This window comes from Lichenostomus cassidix, chromosome 1Ab (genome assembly GCF_008360975.1).
Source record: "Lichenostomus cassidix isolate B80296 chromosome 1Ab, HeHo_3.0, whole genome shotgun sequence".
NCBI lineage: Eukaryota > Metazoa > Chordata > Aves > Passeriformes > Meliphagidae > Lichenostomus > Lichenostomus cassidix.
Window position 1 is genome coordinate 5,428,770 of NC_139481.1, and position 19,376 is coordinate 5,448,145.

Below are 19,376 nucleotides of genomic sequence, written 5' to 3' on the forward strand. Positions count from 1 at the left end.
TCTTAGGGGAGGGAATGCTGGCAGCTGCACAGGGAATGAGTAGGTGGAAGGGAAGAGGGAGAGAGCTGCAGCACTGCTGGGACTGGAGAATGAGACATTTTAAAGTGGGAGCAAGGTTCTAATTTTAAATGCAAGGTGCAGTGCCTTGATAAAACAGCCCAGCACCAACAAGTCTGTTACTAGAAATAAGCAGCATGCAAAATGGTCCTGAACAGCACAAGTATGAACTGAAACACGTATTTTTTTTCCAACCTGGACTCTGCTTTAAAATGAGTAAACTAGTTGCTGAAATAATGTGGGAGTGTAAATTACATTTACATTGTAGTCCTACATTGCCCTCCTAGTCAGTTGGTTTAAGGAGAAGGGATAGTTAGTAGCTTTGAATCATCTTTGCCTTGGGAAAAACTTCTGTGACTTGCAACTATTGTTTCAACAGTTTTCAAGTAAAACTTGAAATTCATAGCATTGCCCAGCTGATAGTAGAACAGATCATTTTAGACTGAGGACAGTAGAACAGAACAGCACAGCCGTGGAGAATCAGATCAAGGATGTAACTTAGGCAAACAAAAGTCATGCAAAAGGCAAGTAGGCTGCCAGCTCAGCTCTGCGAGGCTGGCAAAGCAGAAGTTATGGAAAACAATATTGTGCTTGCTCAGAAGTGGGGGTTGAAGAGCAGCCATCTGAAAAGGACACTGGACTTTGAAGACCACTGAAGAAGAACCCCAAAGAACCATGTAAGGAGTGCCAATTAGGGGTGTGTCAGTGTAAAATAAAGTAATACATATATGTCAGGCAAGGGGGGATAGCTAATGAATATGTCTGCAGTGTGTACGATAAAAATTCTGTTTACCCAACACTCAGGGCACTTGATTAGGGGAAGGATCCTCCAAGTGACCAATGCTACAGTAGAGAATGCCTGATTTCTAATACTCAAAATTGTTAAAATGTTTCTGTTTGGCTGATTTCAGTATCACAGCCCCCAAGTGGTAAATTAGGATAGTGGGCAACTGATCACTTAGAAACTGAGATAGACAATTTATTTAGTAGCAAGCTTTGTTGAATGAATGTAGAGCTATATAATGATAGGTAGTGTCCCATAGCAGGACCTCAGTAATGGCTAAATGTCTGGGAACTTCAAAACTCTGGATGTAGCATTCTTCTGGATTAGATTTAGGTTTTGTGGGTTCGAAGATTCGTACCTTTTCCTGCTGAAGCAGTTGGTTTTCAGCACTCAATGGTTCTGTTCCTGACTTGCTTTTGCCTTGTTTGGGGGTCTTTCATCACACATTAGTAGCTATTGTTCCCAGTTGTTTTAGCCTATGGACTGTTTATTGAGCTTATTAACTACAGACTACTTGGCCTTCAAAAGTTTATCTTCCCACTGTGAGCAGGGAGAGGGGACTGTGAGGGTATAATCCACTGGCTAGCATATCTTGGAAATCACTGAATTTAGAGTGCTTAGATTGTTTAGTTTAAACAGCTGTTGAAGGAACTTTATCTCCTTTGAGAACTCCTAAACTTTTTCTCAGTCCCTTCTCTATGCAAGAAGCTCAAATGTGGTTTCAGAATTCATGTGTTTAACGTTGCCTGAGTAAGTATTACCTCAAAACAGACTGGTAAAATTATTTCCTTGGATAAACATAGGTGGTGTTCAGATAGTTTATCTGAATGGGAGTCCAGAGATGCTAGCAGCTCCTTCTTCAAATATTGCACTCCAGGTTGTTAAATACAATGTTTATTTGCTGCTTCAAAGCAAAGGCAGAGTCCAATGTTGTGAAAGAGTGTTCAGAAGTTTCTGGAATGGAACATAGGGGAGGACCTGTGGTCTTCCCACATCTAGCAGTGAAATTTAAACAAAAAACAAAATAAAACAAAATCAAACCCTAGTTTTATTTTAATCTTAACTCCTATCTGTACCACAAGACTTGTAAGTATTGCTCTCTTCACTCAATAAATAAGTATTCTGTGTATAGACTGTTGGCACTGGCAGCATCAATAAAATTGTATGCATCTTGTTGGATTGAGCAGGTCCAGCTGCAGACTGGGAGACAGTACTTTGTGTTGCCTTTTTCTTTTTAGAAATGGCCTTATAGCTGGACCAGATACAAGTTAGAAGCAAAGCCATGGTTTGGGGTAACTCCTGTGTCTTCTAGATTATTGTCACAATCGTTGGCACTCAACAGGGCCAAAGATCTCTCCTCAAAATAGTGATTCTAGAAGCTGTTTTGGCAAAATGAAGATGATAATGTAGGAGTATCCCAAATGGATTCAGCCAACAGTCCTCTTTGCTGCATTCCTCCCTTTGTGCAAGAGCTGAATGTAGTCTGGATTCTTTAAGAAGCTAAATGCTAATCTTGCATCCTTTAAGAGTCCATTTAGCCACAGTGTTATTGTATTGTGCTCCAATCTGATTGTATTTATTGTGTGGGTTTTCCTTTTTCCCTGCTCCCAGTTCCATTGTGATGAGGTCAGATTTAATATGGTTTCTTTGGCTGCCTTTTTGACTGATCTAAATTTTTGAGAGTGAAGTGTAGGTGTTGTGAGCTGTGGGATATCTGACTTCAAACAGCCAGAATCACTGTTGTTCTGGCTTAAAGTTGTGGCTGATTGTTTTTGCTTTTCGTTTGTCATTATGCCAGACAAGTAGATCAAGAACCACAATGCCATGGTGGAACCCTTTTGAATATTCCCTAAAAATAAAGCAGGAATAGAAGTATTATCCTATTTCATTCCCAAACTGGTATTGGATGCTAAGTGTAATATTTCCAGAACTTTGTTATAAATCCTTTGAGTCAGTATGGTGCAAGAAGGTGGAAAGAGATTGAGTGACTCTAAAGGACAAAAGGTAAATAAATGGCACTTAGGAAGACCAATTTTGGTAGAAGATGAATTTTTTTAAGCTTCATTCTTAGTACCATGAGTGTCCTGCTGGGAAAGTGCCTTTGAAGGAGCTTTTCTTTGGTTCTGAGAAAATGGAGAAAACCATAGGAAGACTAGATCTCTTCAGTGGATGTGGATGTTCTTTCACATCAGCCAACAGGATGTGGCTCATGGTTCAGTTATCTGCTGCACATTACAGCAACAGAAGGAGATTCACCCCAGGAACATAAGTGCTATCACTGCTGGCTCTGTAACCTGCTGTTTGCTGAAAGCTGTAGGGCAGCTGTTAGAAATCCCTGTTGTTCTGATTTGATCAATTAGTGCATCTCTTCAACCCAGAAGGAAGATGTTTTGTTAGTCACATTCAGTAATTTTCATGTTAATGCAATGTCAGAGGAGAAGAGAACACTGCTTCTTAATTAATGCTGGTTCATGGAGGCTGCATAGCCGTGTGTGAATCTCACAACTTGGTAGTTTTAAAGCTATGTGGGAACTTTAAAAAGCTGGGCATTTGCTTTTTGAATCTTTACAACAGTGCTGTGGGATACTGGGCACATGTAAAAGACAAATGTAAGGTGAGCTGGCTTTTCATTCCTGAGCATTTACACCCAAAATGCAATCCCTGTGACTTGCAGTATGCTTAGAGGATATTCTCCTCCCTTAATTACTGGTTGTAGGATACTGGAGGAGTTCTTGTGATTGAAGAGGATGCCCAATAGTGGATAAGAGTATTAGTGTAGTTACTGGAAAGAAGTGGATGATTTTAAGGTGTAATTCATCTGACCAAATGTAAATATCTGCTATAACAATTAGACCACTCATGACCTGACTGTTACCTAGGTCTGCAATGACTGTGAAGGAAACTTCATGTAACATTTAGATGAGTCCCACTGAAGGTATTAAAACTTGTCAGCACTGCAAAGAAACTTAATCCATCTTTCAGGTGCTAAATTTTACTCTACAAAGTCACTTCAGCATAATAAATCAGTATTAGTTTTGTGCTACCATTAAGAGTTGTGTTTTCATAAATCCTGCCTGTGACAAGCTGTATTGTTGAACAGCTTTTAAATATAACAAGTAGGCAAAATGGACTGGATTTTGGAGTCTTGGGGTTGTTTTACTGAAATAAATTAAATGGCTTGGATCTTTACTTTTTTATTCCATTAATAATGTCTTGCAGAGCACCCAGACCACTCAGAGCAATCAGACTCTGATTTAAACTGCAGGAAATAGTTACCTTTATTGTTTTCTCTTATTAGAGTGAGAATTTTCATCAGGTATTTTTTGTACTTTTCATTGTGTCTCTCCCTGTCAACAGCAAGCTTTAAAAAATAAATCTAGAAAATTTTAAAATACTGGTTAAAGTATTTGTTATATAACTGATTTAAACAGGTTTTTTAACCTTTAAAAATATTCAGAATTTATTGATAAATACATAAATTCCTCTTTCTTGCTGTTGGGGATCCAAGTCTTGGGCAGTGTACTTGGATGGTAAATGTGCTGTTACCATTCTGTCATTGAAGAATATATTGAAGAGACACTAATTAGTAAAAAATTAATTTGTCATAACAGCCCTTTTCTTCTCTCCACCCTCTCACCAAACAAAATAACCTAAACAAAGGCAGAGCCTATTATTTTAAATCAGCACATTACTTCTATGTACTTTTGAACATCCATTCCCTGCACAAGTTGATGGCTCTGAATGTTGACACTTCAGTGATTTTAGCCAAGTTTTCCTTTGGAGTTACAGGCTGCAGTTTGTTTGGGTGCAAAGATCTTCTGTGTGCCTCGATTGTGTTTTCCAACAGGAATTCAAAATCACAATATCAAAAATACATGGCATAGAATAGGCAGGTAAGCTGAAATTCAGCTGAACTAGACTATCTTCTGCCATTTCTGAATTTTTGGGATGCTTGTAATATTTAAAAAAGGCAGATATACTGCACAAGCCACTGGAGCTCTATTTCCTTCTGGAATAGTAGCTGGAAGCCAGGCAGGATATCACCTCGAATTAGGTGTGTCTGTTTAGGCATCTCAGTTGCTCCCCTGAGGCTAGTGGCTGGAAAAATGAGGGCCAAGAGGGTAGTTTGCCAAGTCTCACAGGCAGTTTGCAATTACTGAGCAGTGAACAGACTGAGAATGGGAGGAGGCTTGGGAAGGAACAGGTTGCAAGGATGCATCTCAGCACCTGAAGGAGAGAGGGAGTAAATGAGCTAGTTAAAGCTAGATAAATTGCATTATCATTCCTGTTTGGATGGCATTTTTACTGAAATACTGACTAAAGCCTGCTAAACCTACTGTTGTTCCCACTACTGCTTCTAACTTGGTTCCCTTCATATGATCCCAATTCTTAGCAGTTAATTTTTGAGGCTTTTTTCACCTTCACATCTGCTCAGTGTTGGTGGGAACATTAATGTAGTTGGGGCTAAACAGAAGAAACGGGTGACACACTCAAGTGTCACATGTTGGAGTGTAGTTTTTGCCTTTTCAACAAAGGATTTAAAGCAAACTACTCTTTCAGTGCCTGAGAAGGGCTTGGTTCTTTGGGTTGTGACTGGCTCTGGCTGCCCAAATGATCCTCTGCTAACCTGTTATTTTTGTAACTATGATTTCTGGGAATAGATGCATTGTACTGCAACTACTGAACTAGCAGCTGGTGGTAGATGAGAACTCAAAAAGATGAAGACCAGAGTATGGAATGTAGTGCTACAAAGAAATTATTATTAGCTGTGTTGTTCTCATTTTTTTTAATCCCAGTAATCTTTTTTTTAAATAGTGACAACACGTTAACATGCTGCTATTTATGGGGAAAGGTACTAATTTCCTTGTTCCAGAAACACAGGGATACAATGGACTTTGAACACTGTTGGCAAGATCCTAGAGGATCTGCAAAATGGTATTTTGGTAGAATGTATAAATCTAGACAGCATTAAACCCACTTTCAAAATGTTATTTCAAAATTAAATACTTGGCTGATCAGAGTAAATGATGCAAGAATATCCCAGAATCTTAAAAATCCTTGCATGTTGTATGTCTGAATTCATTACATACCATTTGGAAATACTTGACAATTTCAGGACTTGAAATGTATTTTAATTTTGATGAAAGAAATGCTCATCCCAGTCAGCAGTGACAATTGGCTTAATTGTTGGCAGCCTCTGCATCATCATTTAAGCACGTTCATTGCAAGACAGTGAGACTTTTTATTCATCATCTTGTACTTAAACATTGTCTATCCCACAATAACAATGTTTTCTTTTGTTAACACTCTAACACTTCTTGTAATTGTGTTGTTGAAGAAAATGCATTGGACAGTTTTGGATGTGAATGTAAACTCTCCCATCAGAATTTAAGGTATTCAGAAGTGGTTGGAGAGTCAATCCTTGCAGAATTTACCATTTTTGAAGTCTAATGCACGCTATCTAAAATGTTTGAAGGTTGGGCACGTGTAGCAAAAACAATGAACCATTTCACAGAGCAGCTGAAATATTTTAATTCAGCTCTGCAGTGCTTTCCAAGAAAGTCAATGTACTGCAGCATAAAAACTGGCCTGTAACACTCTTCCAGAGGGGGGATTACAGCTAATAGTCTTTGTCTGGCTTTCATTTATTTGCATTTCAAAGGATTTAAAATAATTTTAATTAACCACTGATTAATTATAATTTTAATAAACTTTTTGCTAGATTGGAGGTCGGTTGGAATGTTTCTATCTTGGCAGTAGTTGCCAGATTTCCCTTGAGATGTGCCTGCTTATTGGTTTAACCTATCTCCCCTCTACTAGCAGCAGCAGGCTGTCACAACTAGATGGGAGCAGCTTTTTCTGGAACAAACTGGTTTGAAGAAGTTGCCAATTTTGCAGCACCAGTAGTGGCTTAATGAGAAGCAAGAGGAAGGCAGTAATTATTTTAAAAATTGATTCAGACGTTATTGCATGTGATACTGCCTCTCAAATTAAGTTTTCTAAGTGTTTGTTCTTAAGTGGGAAACATGACCTGTGTAAATATAACCAGTTTACCCTCAAATCCATGCATTTTAATGAAAAGACTTGCAAGTATTAATAGTATCTGTAGAAAGAGCAAGAGGAGAAAAGAATCTGTAAGTCACAGTCAAAATGCCCTAATTTTCTGTGTACTTATGTTAAAAATCTTATAGCTGGTGCTGCCTTCAATCTCTGACATACCTTTTATTAGTTTTAATTAGCATGTCCATGTTTTAAACATTTTAACTGCATGTGTAACTTGCTGTTAGTATTTTTTGTTCTGAAATCTGTGTAGTTAGAATTTCAAGACAAACATCTGTGAAACTGGGAAAGGTTGGTGTACAAAACTCTAATTATTTATTCTGTGATGACTGTCATTGCAGGTAAAATTGCCAGTTGCTTCTGAGCACTCAGTTTAATAAAGAGAGCTCTCTTTCAGAAAACTAGTGGGTTTTTTGACTGATTTGATCTGAAGAAAGGGAACCATTAAGTCCTCCTTTTTTAGTAAAGCACTTTGCATCTACAAACAACAGTACTCTCTTGAATCCACAAATGATCATCCAGTGGCTTTATTAAATTGGCTCTGAAACCTGTTCACAAGACACAAATGAGCCAAAACTGGGGCAAACCAGAACAGTGTCCTCCTATTGTCTCAGGATGCTTCAGCAGTCTCGACTGTACTCCCAGGAAATGGAGATTCTAGTTGGAAATAATACTGTGTAAGTTATAAATCCATTCTGCTGAATGGCTTGAGATGCCCTTGTGGATGCAGCATGTAACTGGTGAAGAAGGCTAAGGATGGGCCATGATTTTCTCTGCCAAAAATGCAGCCTAGCATTCCTTCAAAGAGGTGCACATAGCCAGTGGGGAAAACACTTTGTCCTGATTTAGCCCCATAGGATCCATATTGCAGTCCCTAATCCAGCTCACTGCACAGCAGCATAAATCTTGGTGTTGTCATGAAGATTTATGGAACAATGGAGCCAGCATTGTTACTTTGGTTAGCAGTGTGGTGTCCTGGCCTGGTTCTAGCAAATCTGAGTGTGAGATTGCACAGCTGCTTGGGCTGCCTAAGAATGCTAAGAAGGATGGAGGTCTTCTTCTCTACTTCCACTCAAGAGCTGTATGCTCTTGATCCAACTCCAAAACAATGCTCTTGGTGCTAAGATCCAGCTATTAAGAGGTTCCTCTGCCCAAAGTAGGGTTCAAACAGGACTGTATGCTGAAGTCAATAATATGGATTTTATTTAATGTGGAATGTCAGGGAGAAGAGTAGAAAGAAATGGAAAAGAGAGCAGAAAGAGAGAGAGATTGAGTAGAAGATTGTCACCACTGGTGGATCCAGTGGTGTCCTGTTGATCCTCTTCACCCTGGGCTTGTTGGTAATGGGAATCTCGAGGTCTTTTCATTATTCATACATTATAGTAAAGAGACAAATTACTGCTTATTGGCTACACAGAGCTGTTATGCTGTTGGTTAATTGATTCCCTTGCTTCTAATGCTAATTAGTCCTCATGCTCAGTCTTCCTCTTTGTTTGAGTGGGTGGGTTTCTTGCCCTACCAAAATTACCCAATCCAAGCTGATTTCAGCACAATTGCTGAGCTGCCTTTCCTTATGGCTGTAAATTCAGCATTTGTGTCTATTATCAGTGATAGATTCTTCTCCCCCAGCTTTGTTAGCTCCCCCTAGATCTGAGATAACATTCAGATAACAGCACCCCTTTATCTTATCTGCAGTTCCTGCTGTGGTGGCTTATCTCACAGTCCAAGTTCCAGGTATCCAGGGAGGCATTTTCAGGAGGCTTCAGTGGTTGGTGGTGGTCTCAGATTTCAGCTGTGCCATAACTTGGGGTGATCTTTCAGCAATGATATGCATTCGAGCACTTGTTTTTTCCACAGTGGGAATTTTTGTCTGGATGTGTTACCCAGAATGAGCTAACCAGGTCTCACCTCTGCCAAGCCTGGAGATAGTGCTGTGCTGTCACTCCATCCTGTGCTTATCTCATGGCAAAGTCCTCCTGTGGCTGTAACAATGTTTGAGAGAGGCAACTGTGCTCTTTTTAACTCCTTACATCTGGAACAAAGGAGTAGATGGAAATGTGGGACCTCCGCACTTACTGTCCTCACAATTATCATCATGATGATGAAACTCCTCCCAGTTTAAGTAATACGTTTTTACCTTCCTGTGCTTGCTCCATTAAAAAGAACTAAGAATCTTATAGAATTACTTTGACAAATATAAACCCTGATAATTGAGATCTTTCACTTAAATTCACCATCCTGAGGTTGACTAAATATGGCTTAAAACTGATTAGTGTAGCAGTCATCGATCTAGGATTATAGCAAAAGCCAAGTTTACCCTCACAGTGGCAGAAGAAACCCCTGACATAAGGCTGGACAGCATAAAGAATTTTAGAAAAGAAAATTCATGAAGATTTTTGGAGTTGTAGACAGTTTTCCTTTTCTCCCTTCTCCCGTCTCAGACTAGAAATTCTAAGTGATCCCTTGAACAGGTAGCTGCCAATATTCTGTTGGTGAAAAGGCACATGAACCATTTGGTTTATGTTAGTATATTTCCTAATTTTTTGCCTCCCCTTCCTTTTCTTCCATATTCTCAATTCCAGCTGACTTCCAAACCCTGCTTCATGCTGCTGACACATCCATGTCTGAATTGGTTTGCCAGTCTCATTCTGTGTCTATACCCACCTCCCAAACACATGCCAAGCCTGACTCAGACCTGCAGTAAAGAATGCCTGCTTTTTAATACTTCAAATTGTGTCAGAAAATTTCTTCCCTAGCTGATTTTGGTGTCAACCCAGAGCACTGTGCTTTGTCAGGGTCAAGAATGAGCAGTGAAGGAACAGGGAGAGGGTGGTTTGTAATGGATGTTGTTGAAAAATGTGGAAAATAATCTTTTTTGGCAAGTGCGTAGCTTGAATATTAGGAGATGTGTTCACTCTTGAGTGTGGTAAATTGATTTGCTTAATTAAAGGAGAAAATCAGTACTTGCAGTTCTATTAACTACTTGACTTACCAGGATTGGATTTGCCAATTATCCTTGCGGATGACAGTATAAAAAATGTTTCAAAAGTTGTAGCCAAAATATGGAATTTATATATCAAAGGAAGCTGCACAAATGTCTGTTGAAACACAGTCTGGTAAAATGGCACTTAGAGTAAAATCAGGCTTAACATCATAGCTGTTCAGATGAAAGTGAAATGCCTTGATAACAAGTAAAAAAACTACTTGCTGAATTTCCATAATGAAGAATTCTTTAGTAAAATGGGTGGACTTTCATCAGAGCACTGCTTTATAGTGGGTTGCCAGTTAAATCTTGAGCATCTGTTGGACGAACCTTATGAAAAAGTTACTTAAATCTTGTATGAAGCACTTAGAATAAGGAATTAAGTTCTCCTGCAGAAAGTGAAATATTTAATAGTTTCTGTACTTCTACATTTTATTGTAAAAATGAAACAGGAACAGAATTAAGCCCATGCTGGTTTAGTTAAATATGGAAGTGGTAAGTTATATACTGGTGTTAAATGAATCTTGGGTGCCTCTGGATCTTCTTTAAGGCCTTAAATCTCTGTCTTCTCTCAAATGGAAGCTGCAGGTTTAGAATCTATCTCAGTGTGGACTTGAATGACTGTCCTACTGTAGGCTTTTTGCATGTGACTTCCATGTGATAAGTGATTATTTCAACCTAACTTAGTTTCAATTCCTTTTTTTCGGTTGTAAAGACTGTGGTAATTTTCTTCAAGCAAGATGTTAGTGCCTTGCATTTTAGAGATTGTTCTTGGATGTTCAAAACAAGCCACAGTGCTAATAAGACATTCTATTTTGTGCAGCTAGGAAAGGTGTCTGCTTTAAAATGTTTATATAGATCTTTTCCATTTCAACCTAGTCTAGTCATGGCCCAAGTTTTGAGCTTTACTTTGTCCTTTTCTTTCTGTTGAGAAGACTAATTGTTTAACCCTTTGTGTTACTGGTTCTCAGCTCCTTCTTCAATGTATCCCATTGTGTCTTACAGAGGAGAGGAGGGAGAGAATTATTTGTTCCTAAGCTTTTTTGCTTTCCCTTGCTTAATGTGAAGGTAGTAATGGTATTAATACAGATCCATTCTTCCTCTCTACAAGTGACCTCATTGATTTTGAATGTCCTACATTTGTGTTTCTCATATGAAATGGGTGAAGGTCAGTCACGTCACATGTAATACCACCCAGTGTCACTAATTCATATTCCACACTAAGTGTTTACTTTAATCCATTCTGTAACAACAAATCGTCAATGGGAATACATTCCCTTTAGAGTAAAAGAATTAATTTTTTTTACAAGATTAAGGCAAATTCTTTATGGCATTGAAACAAGAAAGTGTTTGACCTTGGCTGATAGAATATATAATCAGGGAAGAACAGGTAAAAGTTACTTCAGTGATAAATGAGAATTTGCTTTTTTTTTTTTTTTTTTCTCACATCTTATTGACAGGAAAGTATTAAAGCATCCTTTCAAAAGTACTTATCCTTGCAAGCTGTCTTTGAAGTTGTTTAATATCTCTTAGTTTGTGCAAGCATAATCAGATATTTTTTTTTCCCCCCAGTCGGTGTTATCCGCTGTCCAATTTGTGGTCAGGAATGTGCAGAGAGACACATCATAGATAACTTTTTTGTGAAGGATACCACAGAGGTTCCCAGTAGCACAGTAGAGAAATCAAATCAGGTAAGTGCATTACCATGTAATCAAGTTAACACCTTTTGGATGTGTGTGCATATCCTTGGCTTCTTGCTGTGTAGCCTTTTTGCTCTTGATATGCAGACAGAACTTTAAAGACATTTCATGGGGTAGCTACTCTAGAAAATCAGTTAAAGCATATGAAAATGCATGTGAAGAAAGTTAGTATCTTTCCTTAAACTATTTTACGTTGTTGATATAAACTTGCAACTTAATAGCAAAAGGTAAAAGTCAGGAATAGGCATTAGAATGGGAATTTCTGTACTTTGGACAAGGTACTTGAAGAACTCTTCACAGCAGAGACTTGACTAACACTACATCAGGAGTGTTATTGGAGATCTAAATGGACTATATCACATTACTGACAAAACATGGCATTAAATAACTGGAGCCCAGTTGCCAAGGAAGAGATTCAAAATGTTAATTGGGGAAGATGGTATATCGTAGGGATTTCTTGTTTGTTTTTCTTAAGTAGACTGCCTCTTCCTTTTACAGTCAAGTTATAGCCATCTCTTAAAAGCTGCTTATCTGGAAGAATAGTATTATTGGGATGTTTTTTTCTCATGATGTTTTTTTTCAGGAGGCAAGTACTAGTTAGTGTGGAAGCAATACCAAAGGAATAATCACATCTGTGTAGGACCAGAATTTAACAATCTCTGTTAGCAAAATATTGCATGTCTTCATTTTTAGCTAGCAAGAGAGTATCTCATATATCTCTTTACTCATAAACTTTTTGTTAACCTTCAGGAACTCATTGTAAATAATTCAGCCTCTTTGTATGTTGCTCATTCTTCATAAGAATAGTACTATGAGGTTGCTATATCAATGTGGTTTGCACTCCATTGCTCTAATATTTGGATGGTTATCTCCTTTTATTTTGAAAATTCCTCTTTTTCACTTTCCCATTTCAGGGGGCACTGAATCATTGGCTCTTGAGCTGTTTGCTTCAGGGGCAGCATCTTAGAGGTTCTTCATTGTGTGTTCTGCCTGTTTCAAGGCTTAGCAGGAATTTGTGCTTGGTGTGTGACTGAGCACATCTCTTGGGAACAATGACAGGAGCAGGTCAGGCTCATGACACCAATTCTGACCATTGAAGGCACAAGTGGTGTCATCAGCTCTGAGGAAGAGAACTTACGTCTTGCAAACCATGAAACTGTTCAGATTTAAGCAATTTTGAAAGTGGATTTCTGAGAAATGGTAGACCGTAACAAGAAACTGAAATTAAGCTGTGAGTCGCTGGAAGTACAAGTAGTGTTCTTGCGATGTAGGACTGTTTGAACTTTGCTTTTTTTTGGATTTGGCTAGGGGACATGTTGTTTCTTTGTTTGTCCCCTGGGAATTGCAGGATTGTATCTTGAGTTTTCCAGATGGTTGTGAGATTTACACAGTCTCTCAATACTGTCCCAGTAAGACTGACAAAATGAGTAGTCCCTGTTGAAAACTTGATCATAACTTTTATAGTGACATTAAAATTAGGAAGAGAAAGAAGATAACAAATAATATTATGCAGAAGCAGTTCTAAGTGTTTGTTGTTTTTTGGGGTTTTTTTGAGAGGGTGGAGCTGTACCACAGCCTCTGCCTAGTTACATAACAAGTCTCTGAGATACTGCTTTGGGGGAGAGGTGATAGAAATGGATTTTTTTTTCTTTTTATTTGGAGTAGTAACAATCATTTTTAAAGTCTCTGCTCATCCCTGCTTTCCCCTCCCAATATTTTTTTGCTTTCTGTGAAAGTTAACTGGAGAATTCCTGAGTGGTGTGAGCAGATGTCAGGGAGTTTCTTCAAAGCATTTTTGTTTCCTTAAGATTCTTCTAGACTTTGGTCTTAGTCTTCCATTCCATATTTGTTTCTCCCTCTTTGGGACACAAACCAGCAGGTTTGCAGTTAGAAACCAAGTCTGTTCTTCAGTTAAGTTCCCTGATTGAACTCAACACACTTTCTGCAGCAGTTGAAGGCAAACAAGCAGACTTTGAAGCAGCAGAATAGGACATTCATGTGCTTTTCTGCTGACTTTTTTTCTTGAAAAAATGGAGCTAGATGTTTTATTAGATACCTGCTTAGTGATTGTGTGCCTTACTGCTTGGAAAGGAATGATCAGCAGTTCTCCTTGTTTGAATAGGTTTATTTTGGTATGATAATGAAGCTTTTTGTACATTCCTTTGTACCTTGACATAAGAAAAAAACTACACTGCTCTGTAAACTTCTCTGTTTTGGAAGAGCAAAGTTAAATCAATAATAGTTAAACAGATTAGTGTACTGTCCAGGGGGGAATATTATGAGGTTTAAGGATGATACAGCCTTGTAATCAGCCTGTCTTGTTTTGCCTTTGAAGGAGTAAAGACAAAAGAAAGAAAATTTGCCATTGGCAACAGTGGCAACAGATCAGAGGAACTAAAGTAGAAAAGATATTGACACTTGCAGGAAATATTGCATCAGAGATCATCTGAATTCTGTCCAAAACTTGCTATTTTATGGGATTTTTCTACTGAGCTGGTTAGTTTGTCTTCAATAGTTTTGCAGATTTATTTGAATGCTTAAGAAATTAGAATTGAAGGCAAGGCATGGGTTTTGTGCAAGAAATGTTGTGGCTCAGAACTACTGGTCTGGAACTATGATGAGTCTGTATGTGTGTGCTGTCAGGAAGGACTGCTTTATTTCAGTCCAAGAGAGACTGCAAAAGACCTCTTGCAAATAAAATATTTGACTGCTTCAGATTCAAAATGGTACTAATGCTAAAGCAATTTGTAGCATATTGAATTAAAACTGTAGGAGAGAATGGCACATGATGGATCCTGGCATTGTGGGAAGAGAAAAATAGCTGGAACCCATGAAGATGCAATCCATCTATCTAAAATCATGTTTATCTTACCTGAGCCTGATTTGGGCAGTTCAGTACTCCACTGGCATAGCTGTGCTTTCTAGCAATTACTGCTGAAAACTTCAGGAGCACAAGAAGTGAGCATGAAGAAAGTGTAGAACTTCCTATTATATGTTCCACAAGAGCTTTCCTGGGTAGCATTAAAACTGGCTATTAGCACAGAACTTGGCAGGAGAAAAGAAACTGAAAGGAAATGCAGTTGTGATCTTCCTGAAAATAATCATTGTAGGTTGTGGGCAGCTAGGACATAAATACTTTGAAAGAGCAGATGCTTTATAATTTTTTTCACATTGGGATTTATTGAATGACTTGGCAAAATTATCAGCTTTTAAAGAAAAGTTTGAAAATAAAAATTAATTATACTTCATTTGTAAGAGTGAGCAGAAAGGGGCTTCAGACCTAAAACATGTAACTGAAGCGAGTGCTAGATTTGGGTAAGACTAAAGGATAGACAAGTAAGGGAAATTTAGGAACTTTAACAGAAAAACATGCTGTGTGCAAAGCCATGAAAATAAAAATGAGAAGTGTGAGATTGATACAAGAGAGAAGACCCTAGTGATAACATGGGTGTTGGTGCAGCAAACTGAGCCTCTAGTGCATTTTAGGTGCTAATTTTCATAGCTTCTGTGTCCAAAAGAGAACATGTGCAAACATATTTTGATAGTAAGAATAACTTTCTGTATCTTTACAGGCCTGAGAGTTTTAAGTATTGTAGTAGGAATGAAGAACAGCTGGGCTTTATGGGAGATACTAGAAATGTAGTAACAAAACTAGGTATGAGCTCAGATCTGACCCTAGATTCAGATACTAGGAGAGCAAGTCTGACTGGCATAATGAGGTGATTAATGAGGGGAATTCAGAGCAATAAGGCTCTCCAGGTTTGTATGGTGCCAGAGAAGCCACTGTTGTGTTTTTCCAAAGAACTAACATGCTTAAACAGTTTATAATAGCTGTACCTGTGGCCAAACCATCTTTGAAAGCCAGAGGTTTAGAGTGATGGGTAATAGACTCAGGAAAAGGCACAATGTGCTTTGAAGAGATGTGCATTGATGGGATGGGGGGTAAGAAGGATATGGTGATCAGATTTCATGCATTTTGAGCTATCAGCACGTGGTTCATGTTTAGAATTACACAGAGTCACTGTCTTTGGGGATTTTGTATGTGCCAAGAGTTCCATAACTATTAGCATCAGTGGGGTTTGGATCCAGTAGGGGAAAGCATTGCATCTCATTTACATTGGTGAAGTTTGGAGTTCACTGAATATTCATCTGGACTGCTTTGCTCTCTTCCTTTGAAACCTTTGCTTGATTATTTAATCTCTTTACTACTCAAAGTGTATTTAATTGGAAGAGTGGTTACTTACTGCAGTAGCTGAGAAGACAGGTCTATTACCTCAGCTCTTGCATGTAGATCTGTTTTTTCTGTCATGAAAGCTTGTGTATTTACTTAAAATAGTACTTACCTGCAACATGCTGAGTAATTTCTGCTTTCATTAAATTTGACTGAAGGCTGAATGAACACTTCCCGGGGTTATAAATACTGGAACTCGTAACTGAATTAAATGTAATTACAAGGAGAACTCAATTAAAAATAAATGTCTGGCTGACCAGAAAAAGGCTTACAGGTTAACTAGGGAGAGTTTTCTTTGAAATCACTGAAACACTGCTTGTGTGAGTCACAAAAATAAGAATGAAATAAGTTTCAGGTCTTGTAAGAGCATAACAAATATTTGCAGTAATTATACTTCCATGTACTTTTGCTGTATGGATTACTGTAATAGCTAGGAATTCTAGCAAAAGCCAACCAGTATCAGAAAATGCACAATTCAAATCAGAAGTGGATAGGAGCAAATCTGGTTTCTACATAGAAAGCATTGCTGTTTTGACAGCTTGGGTTGTGATGTCTGTGAAAAGCTTTAGAAATCTGTCTCACATCCACTTGGTGGCTTTTAAAGAGTGCAAAGTTGGGATAAATATTTTTGGTGCTACAAAGGAGGAGTTTGGATTCATTTGGCAGCACCTGATTATTGGTTATTGAATCATAGTCTTCATCTCATTCCACATAAAGCAGGTCAAAGCAGTTGGAAAAAAAAAAAACAGCTAAAGCATATTGAAGAAAAAAAAATAGGTAAAGCTCATGGAATCTAGAATGAATTAATAACTTTAAAAATTCATTGAACTTACCTAAATGCCCTGGCATGTAGCAAGTTCATCTGCCTGATTTTGCCAAAGGTGATCTGGAAGGGCTGTTGTTTGGGTTTTGTTTGTTTGTTTTTGATTTTAATTGGGTTCCTGCCTTTTTTGGTCTTTATTTTGGTTTTCTTTGACTTAAAGAATGTCTGAAAGCCTTTTTAGTTCATTTTTTTTCCCTCTGCTTATTTTGTGTTCACTGCTGGATTTTTTTTACAGCAAACCAGCCATCCACTATGTTAATCTCCACTGTGACTTTTAAAACCACGTTTGGCTATCTGGGGGCACACAGCACGATCACACCTCTCTGGCAACAAGGCTGATTTGAAAACTTTCTTGTGCTGCCCAGCCAATTCCCTCTGCAGTCAGCATTGCTGATGTAACTGAGCCTTGGGCTAGGATGGTGTAATCAGTCCTGGTTTGCATCCCAGTCTTGCAGAGGGCACAGCAAAGGAGGAGACAACTGGCAAGAGAGAAAGGAGGGAGAGGTTTCTTTCCCCAAGAATGAGGAATGCTTTTTAAATTTTTGTTTGTTTTTCAAGATGTTGAATTTAAGGGTTAAGAGCAAGTGTTAGGTTTTAAGCCCAGCTGGTAACCAAGCACCATGCAGACCTCACTTTACTTCCCCATTTCAGTTTGCTTCCTCCTTCCCTCCCCACTTTGCCTCCAGTGGGATGGGTGAGAGAATCAGGGGAAAAAAAGTAAAGCTGTGGGTTAAGCAGTTAAATAATTAAAATAAAATAATATGAAATAATTATAATAATAGTAGTAACCAGAGAGACAGAGAGGAATAAAGCCCAAACCAAACAAGTGATGCCCAATTAATTTGCTCACCACCCACTGACCCACCCTATCCCTGACCAGATTTTGGTCCCTCCCACCCAAGTGCTCACAGTTTATATGCTGAGCATGATATTGTGGTGTGGAATATCCCTTTGGCAAGCTCAGGTCAGCTGTCCTGGCTACACTCCCTCCCTGAGCATGTCCTGACTGGCAGAGCATGGGAAGCTGAAAACTCCTTGACTTTGCATAAGCACTGCTTAACACACTGATGCTCTGCGTGTTGCTATCAACATTATTTTCATACTAAATCCGACACCACAGCACTGTGCCAGCTACTGAGGACAACCCCCACTCTATTCCAGCTGAAATCAGGACAGAAAGTAAAAATTGTCCATTTCCTGATTACAGTTCACTTCCTTTAATTGTTTTGGTTCCATTTTCTAGATTTGTTTTTTTAATTATGTCTTGACTTTGGTATTTCACCCTAGTCTGTCGCTGTTGAGCAGCTAGCAGAGTAATGAATGCATCGGTTGTCAGTGGCAAGAAGGAATGACCTTTATTGTTTTGATTTCATCACATTTATAGAGTTCTCAAAAGTCACCCAGATTGGTCAGTCAGAAGCCTTCCCCCAGGCCTGATTGGCCAGGCCTGCACTGCCCAAGTTTTGGGACACTGTTCCAATAACATCCAAACTTTATCTTTATTTACAAAACACAAGAAAACTTCTCATGGGAAAAACTGTGCTAGCCACACTAGTCTACTGGTCTAGATAGGAATAAGAATTTTTATTGTTAAGAGAAGAAGGGGAAGATGAAGAAAAACCAAGGGGAGGTTAAATTTTTGAGATTATTTTGAAAAAAACCCCAAACTTTCAGGCCTCATTTTTGTAAAGAAACAGAAAAAGGGGCACAAGCCCAAGTTGTTCTCCTTTGCAGGTGACCTTTAATGAAAAGAAACTGCTTCAAACTCCCAAGTGACAGCAAGAGGGGTCAACAGCCCTTGTGTTGTAACTTCATTTCTCAGAAGATACTTGCTTTGAGAGCTAACATGATCCAGAAGAATAAGCACAGCATTGGGAATCTGGAACTCATGTTCAAATCCCACTTCTGTCAGTAACTTGCTATCTGGCCTTAAGGCAAGTTTTGTGCTAATTTTCCTCTTTTTCCTGAAGGGGAAACTGGAACAGAGTTCTATGTATATCTTTTTTTATTTGCATAAGATGTAACTATTTCCTTCCTCTTTGACTTCATCTATATTTACCTCGTGTGGGTGCAGAAGTCGTTTGGTTGAGTTTTTTTAATCAAACTGAAAACAAAACCAAAACCTAAAATTTTCTGCTTGTTGCTTCTGCCAGCAGAAATCTGTCAGTGTGATCTGTAAGGTGTAGCAATCTTCAGACACCTCGAGGCTTTGGTTTGCTTTAGCAGCAGAGCTAAACATTGCCAGAAATGGGTGGGAGTTAGCTAAACAAGTATCTGCATTAGCATGTTCACTGTTTTTTACTACCAGAACCCCATTGGAGGTAGGACTACAGAGGCATTGTAAAAGAAGGAGGGTAAAAAAATGAAATAATGTTATTATGAATGTGTGAAATGGTGTTGTCCATCATTCAAAGTTTCCAGCCTGTTGTTCAGATTGTGGCTCTAGCAATTTTTTCTTGGGTATGTATTTACTCTGTGCAGAGAGGTTTAGGTCTGTTGTCATGTTTGTTTTCCTTATTTTTTTTTTCCTAAATCTGTTGGGTATAGTCCAAAGAGCCCCAGGAGTTAACAGGGCACAGTTTGAAAATTCTTATGCATTGGTTGCAAGTCTGCTCTGGGGTAGCTTTTTTGACAATTTACCTGGAATTCTGTCTTTAAGTGATGATGCTGAGATTCTTGAGAGGAACTTAGCTGCTCAGTGCTGTGTGTGCTTCCTGAAACCAGGCAGGAAACTAAAA

General features: G+C 38.6%; 1 protein-coding gene across 2 annotated transcripts in view; it reads left to right on the forward strand.

The window, feature by feature from the left end:
• TRIM24 (tripartite motif containing 24) overlaps window positions 1-19,376 on the forward strand; it is a 48,847-nt gene that overhangs the window by 8,461 nt on the left and 21,010 nt on the right. For both annotated transcript variants that reach the window (XM_085049565.1, XM_085049564.1), the window contains exon 2: window positions 11,457-11,575. In XM_085049565.1, coding sequence (XP_084905691.1) covers window positions 11,457-11,575 — 119 coding nt within the window. The remainder of the gene's footprint in view (window positions 1-11,456; window positions 11,576-19,376) is intronic.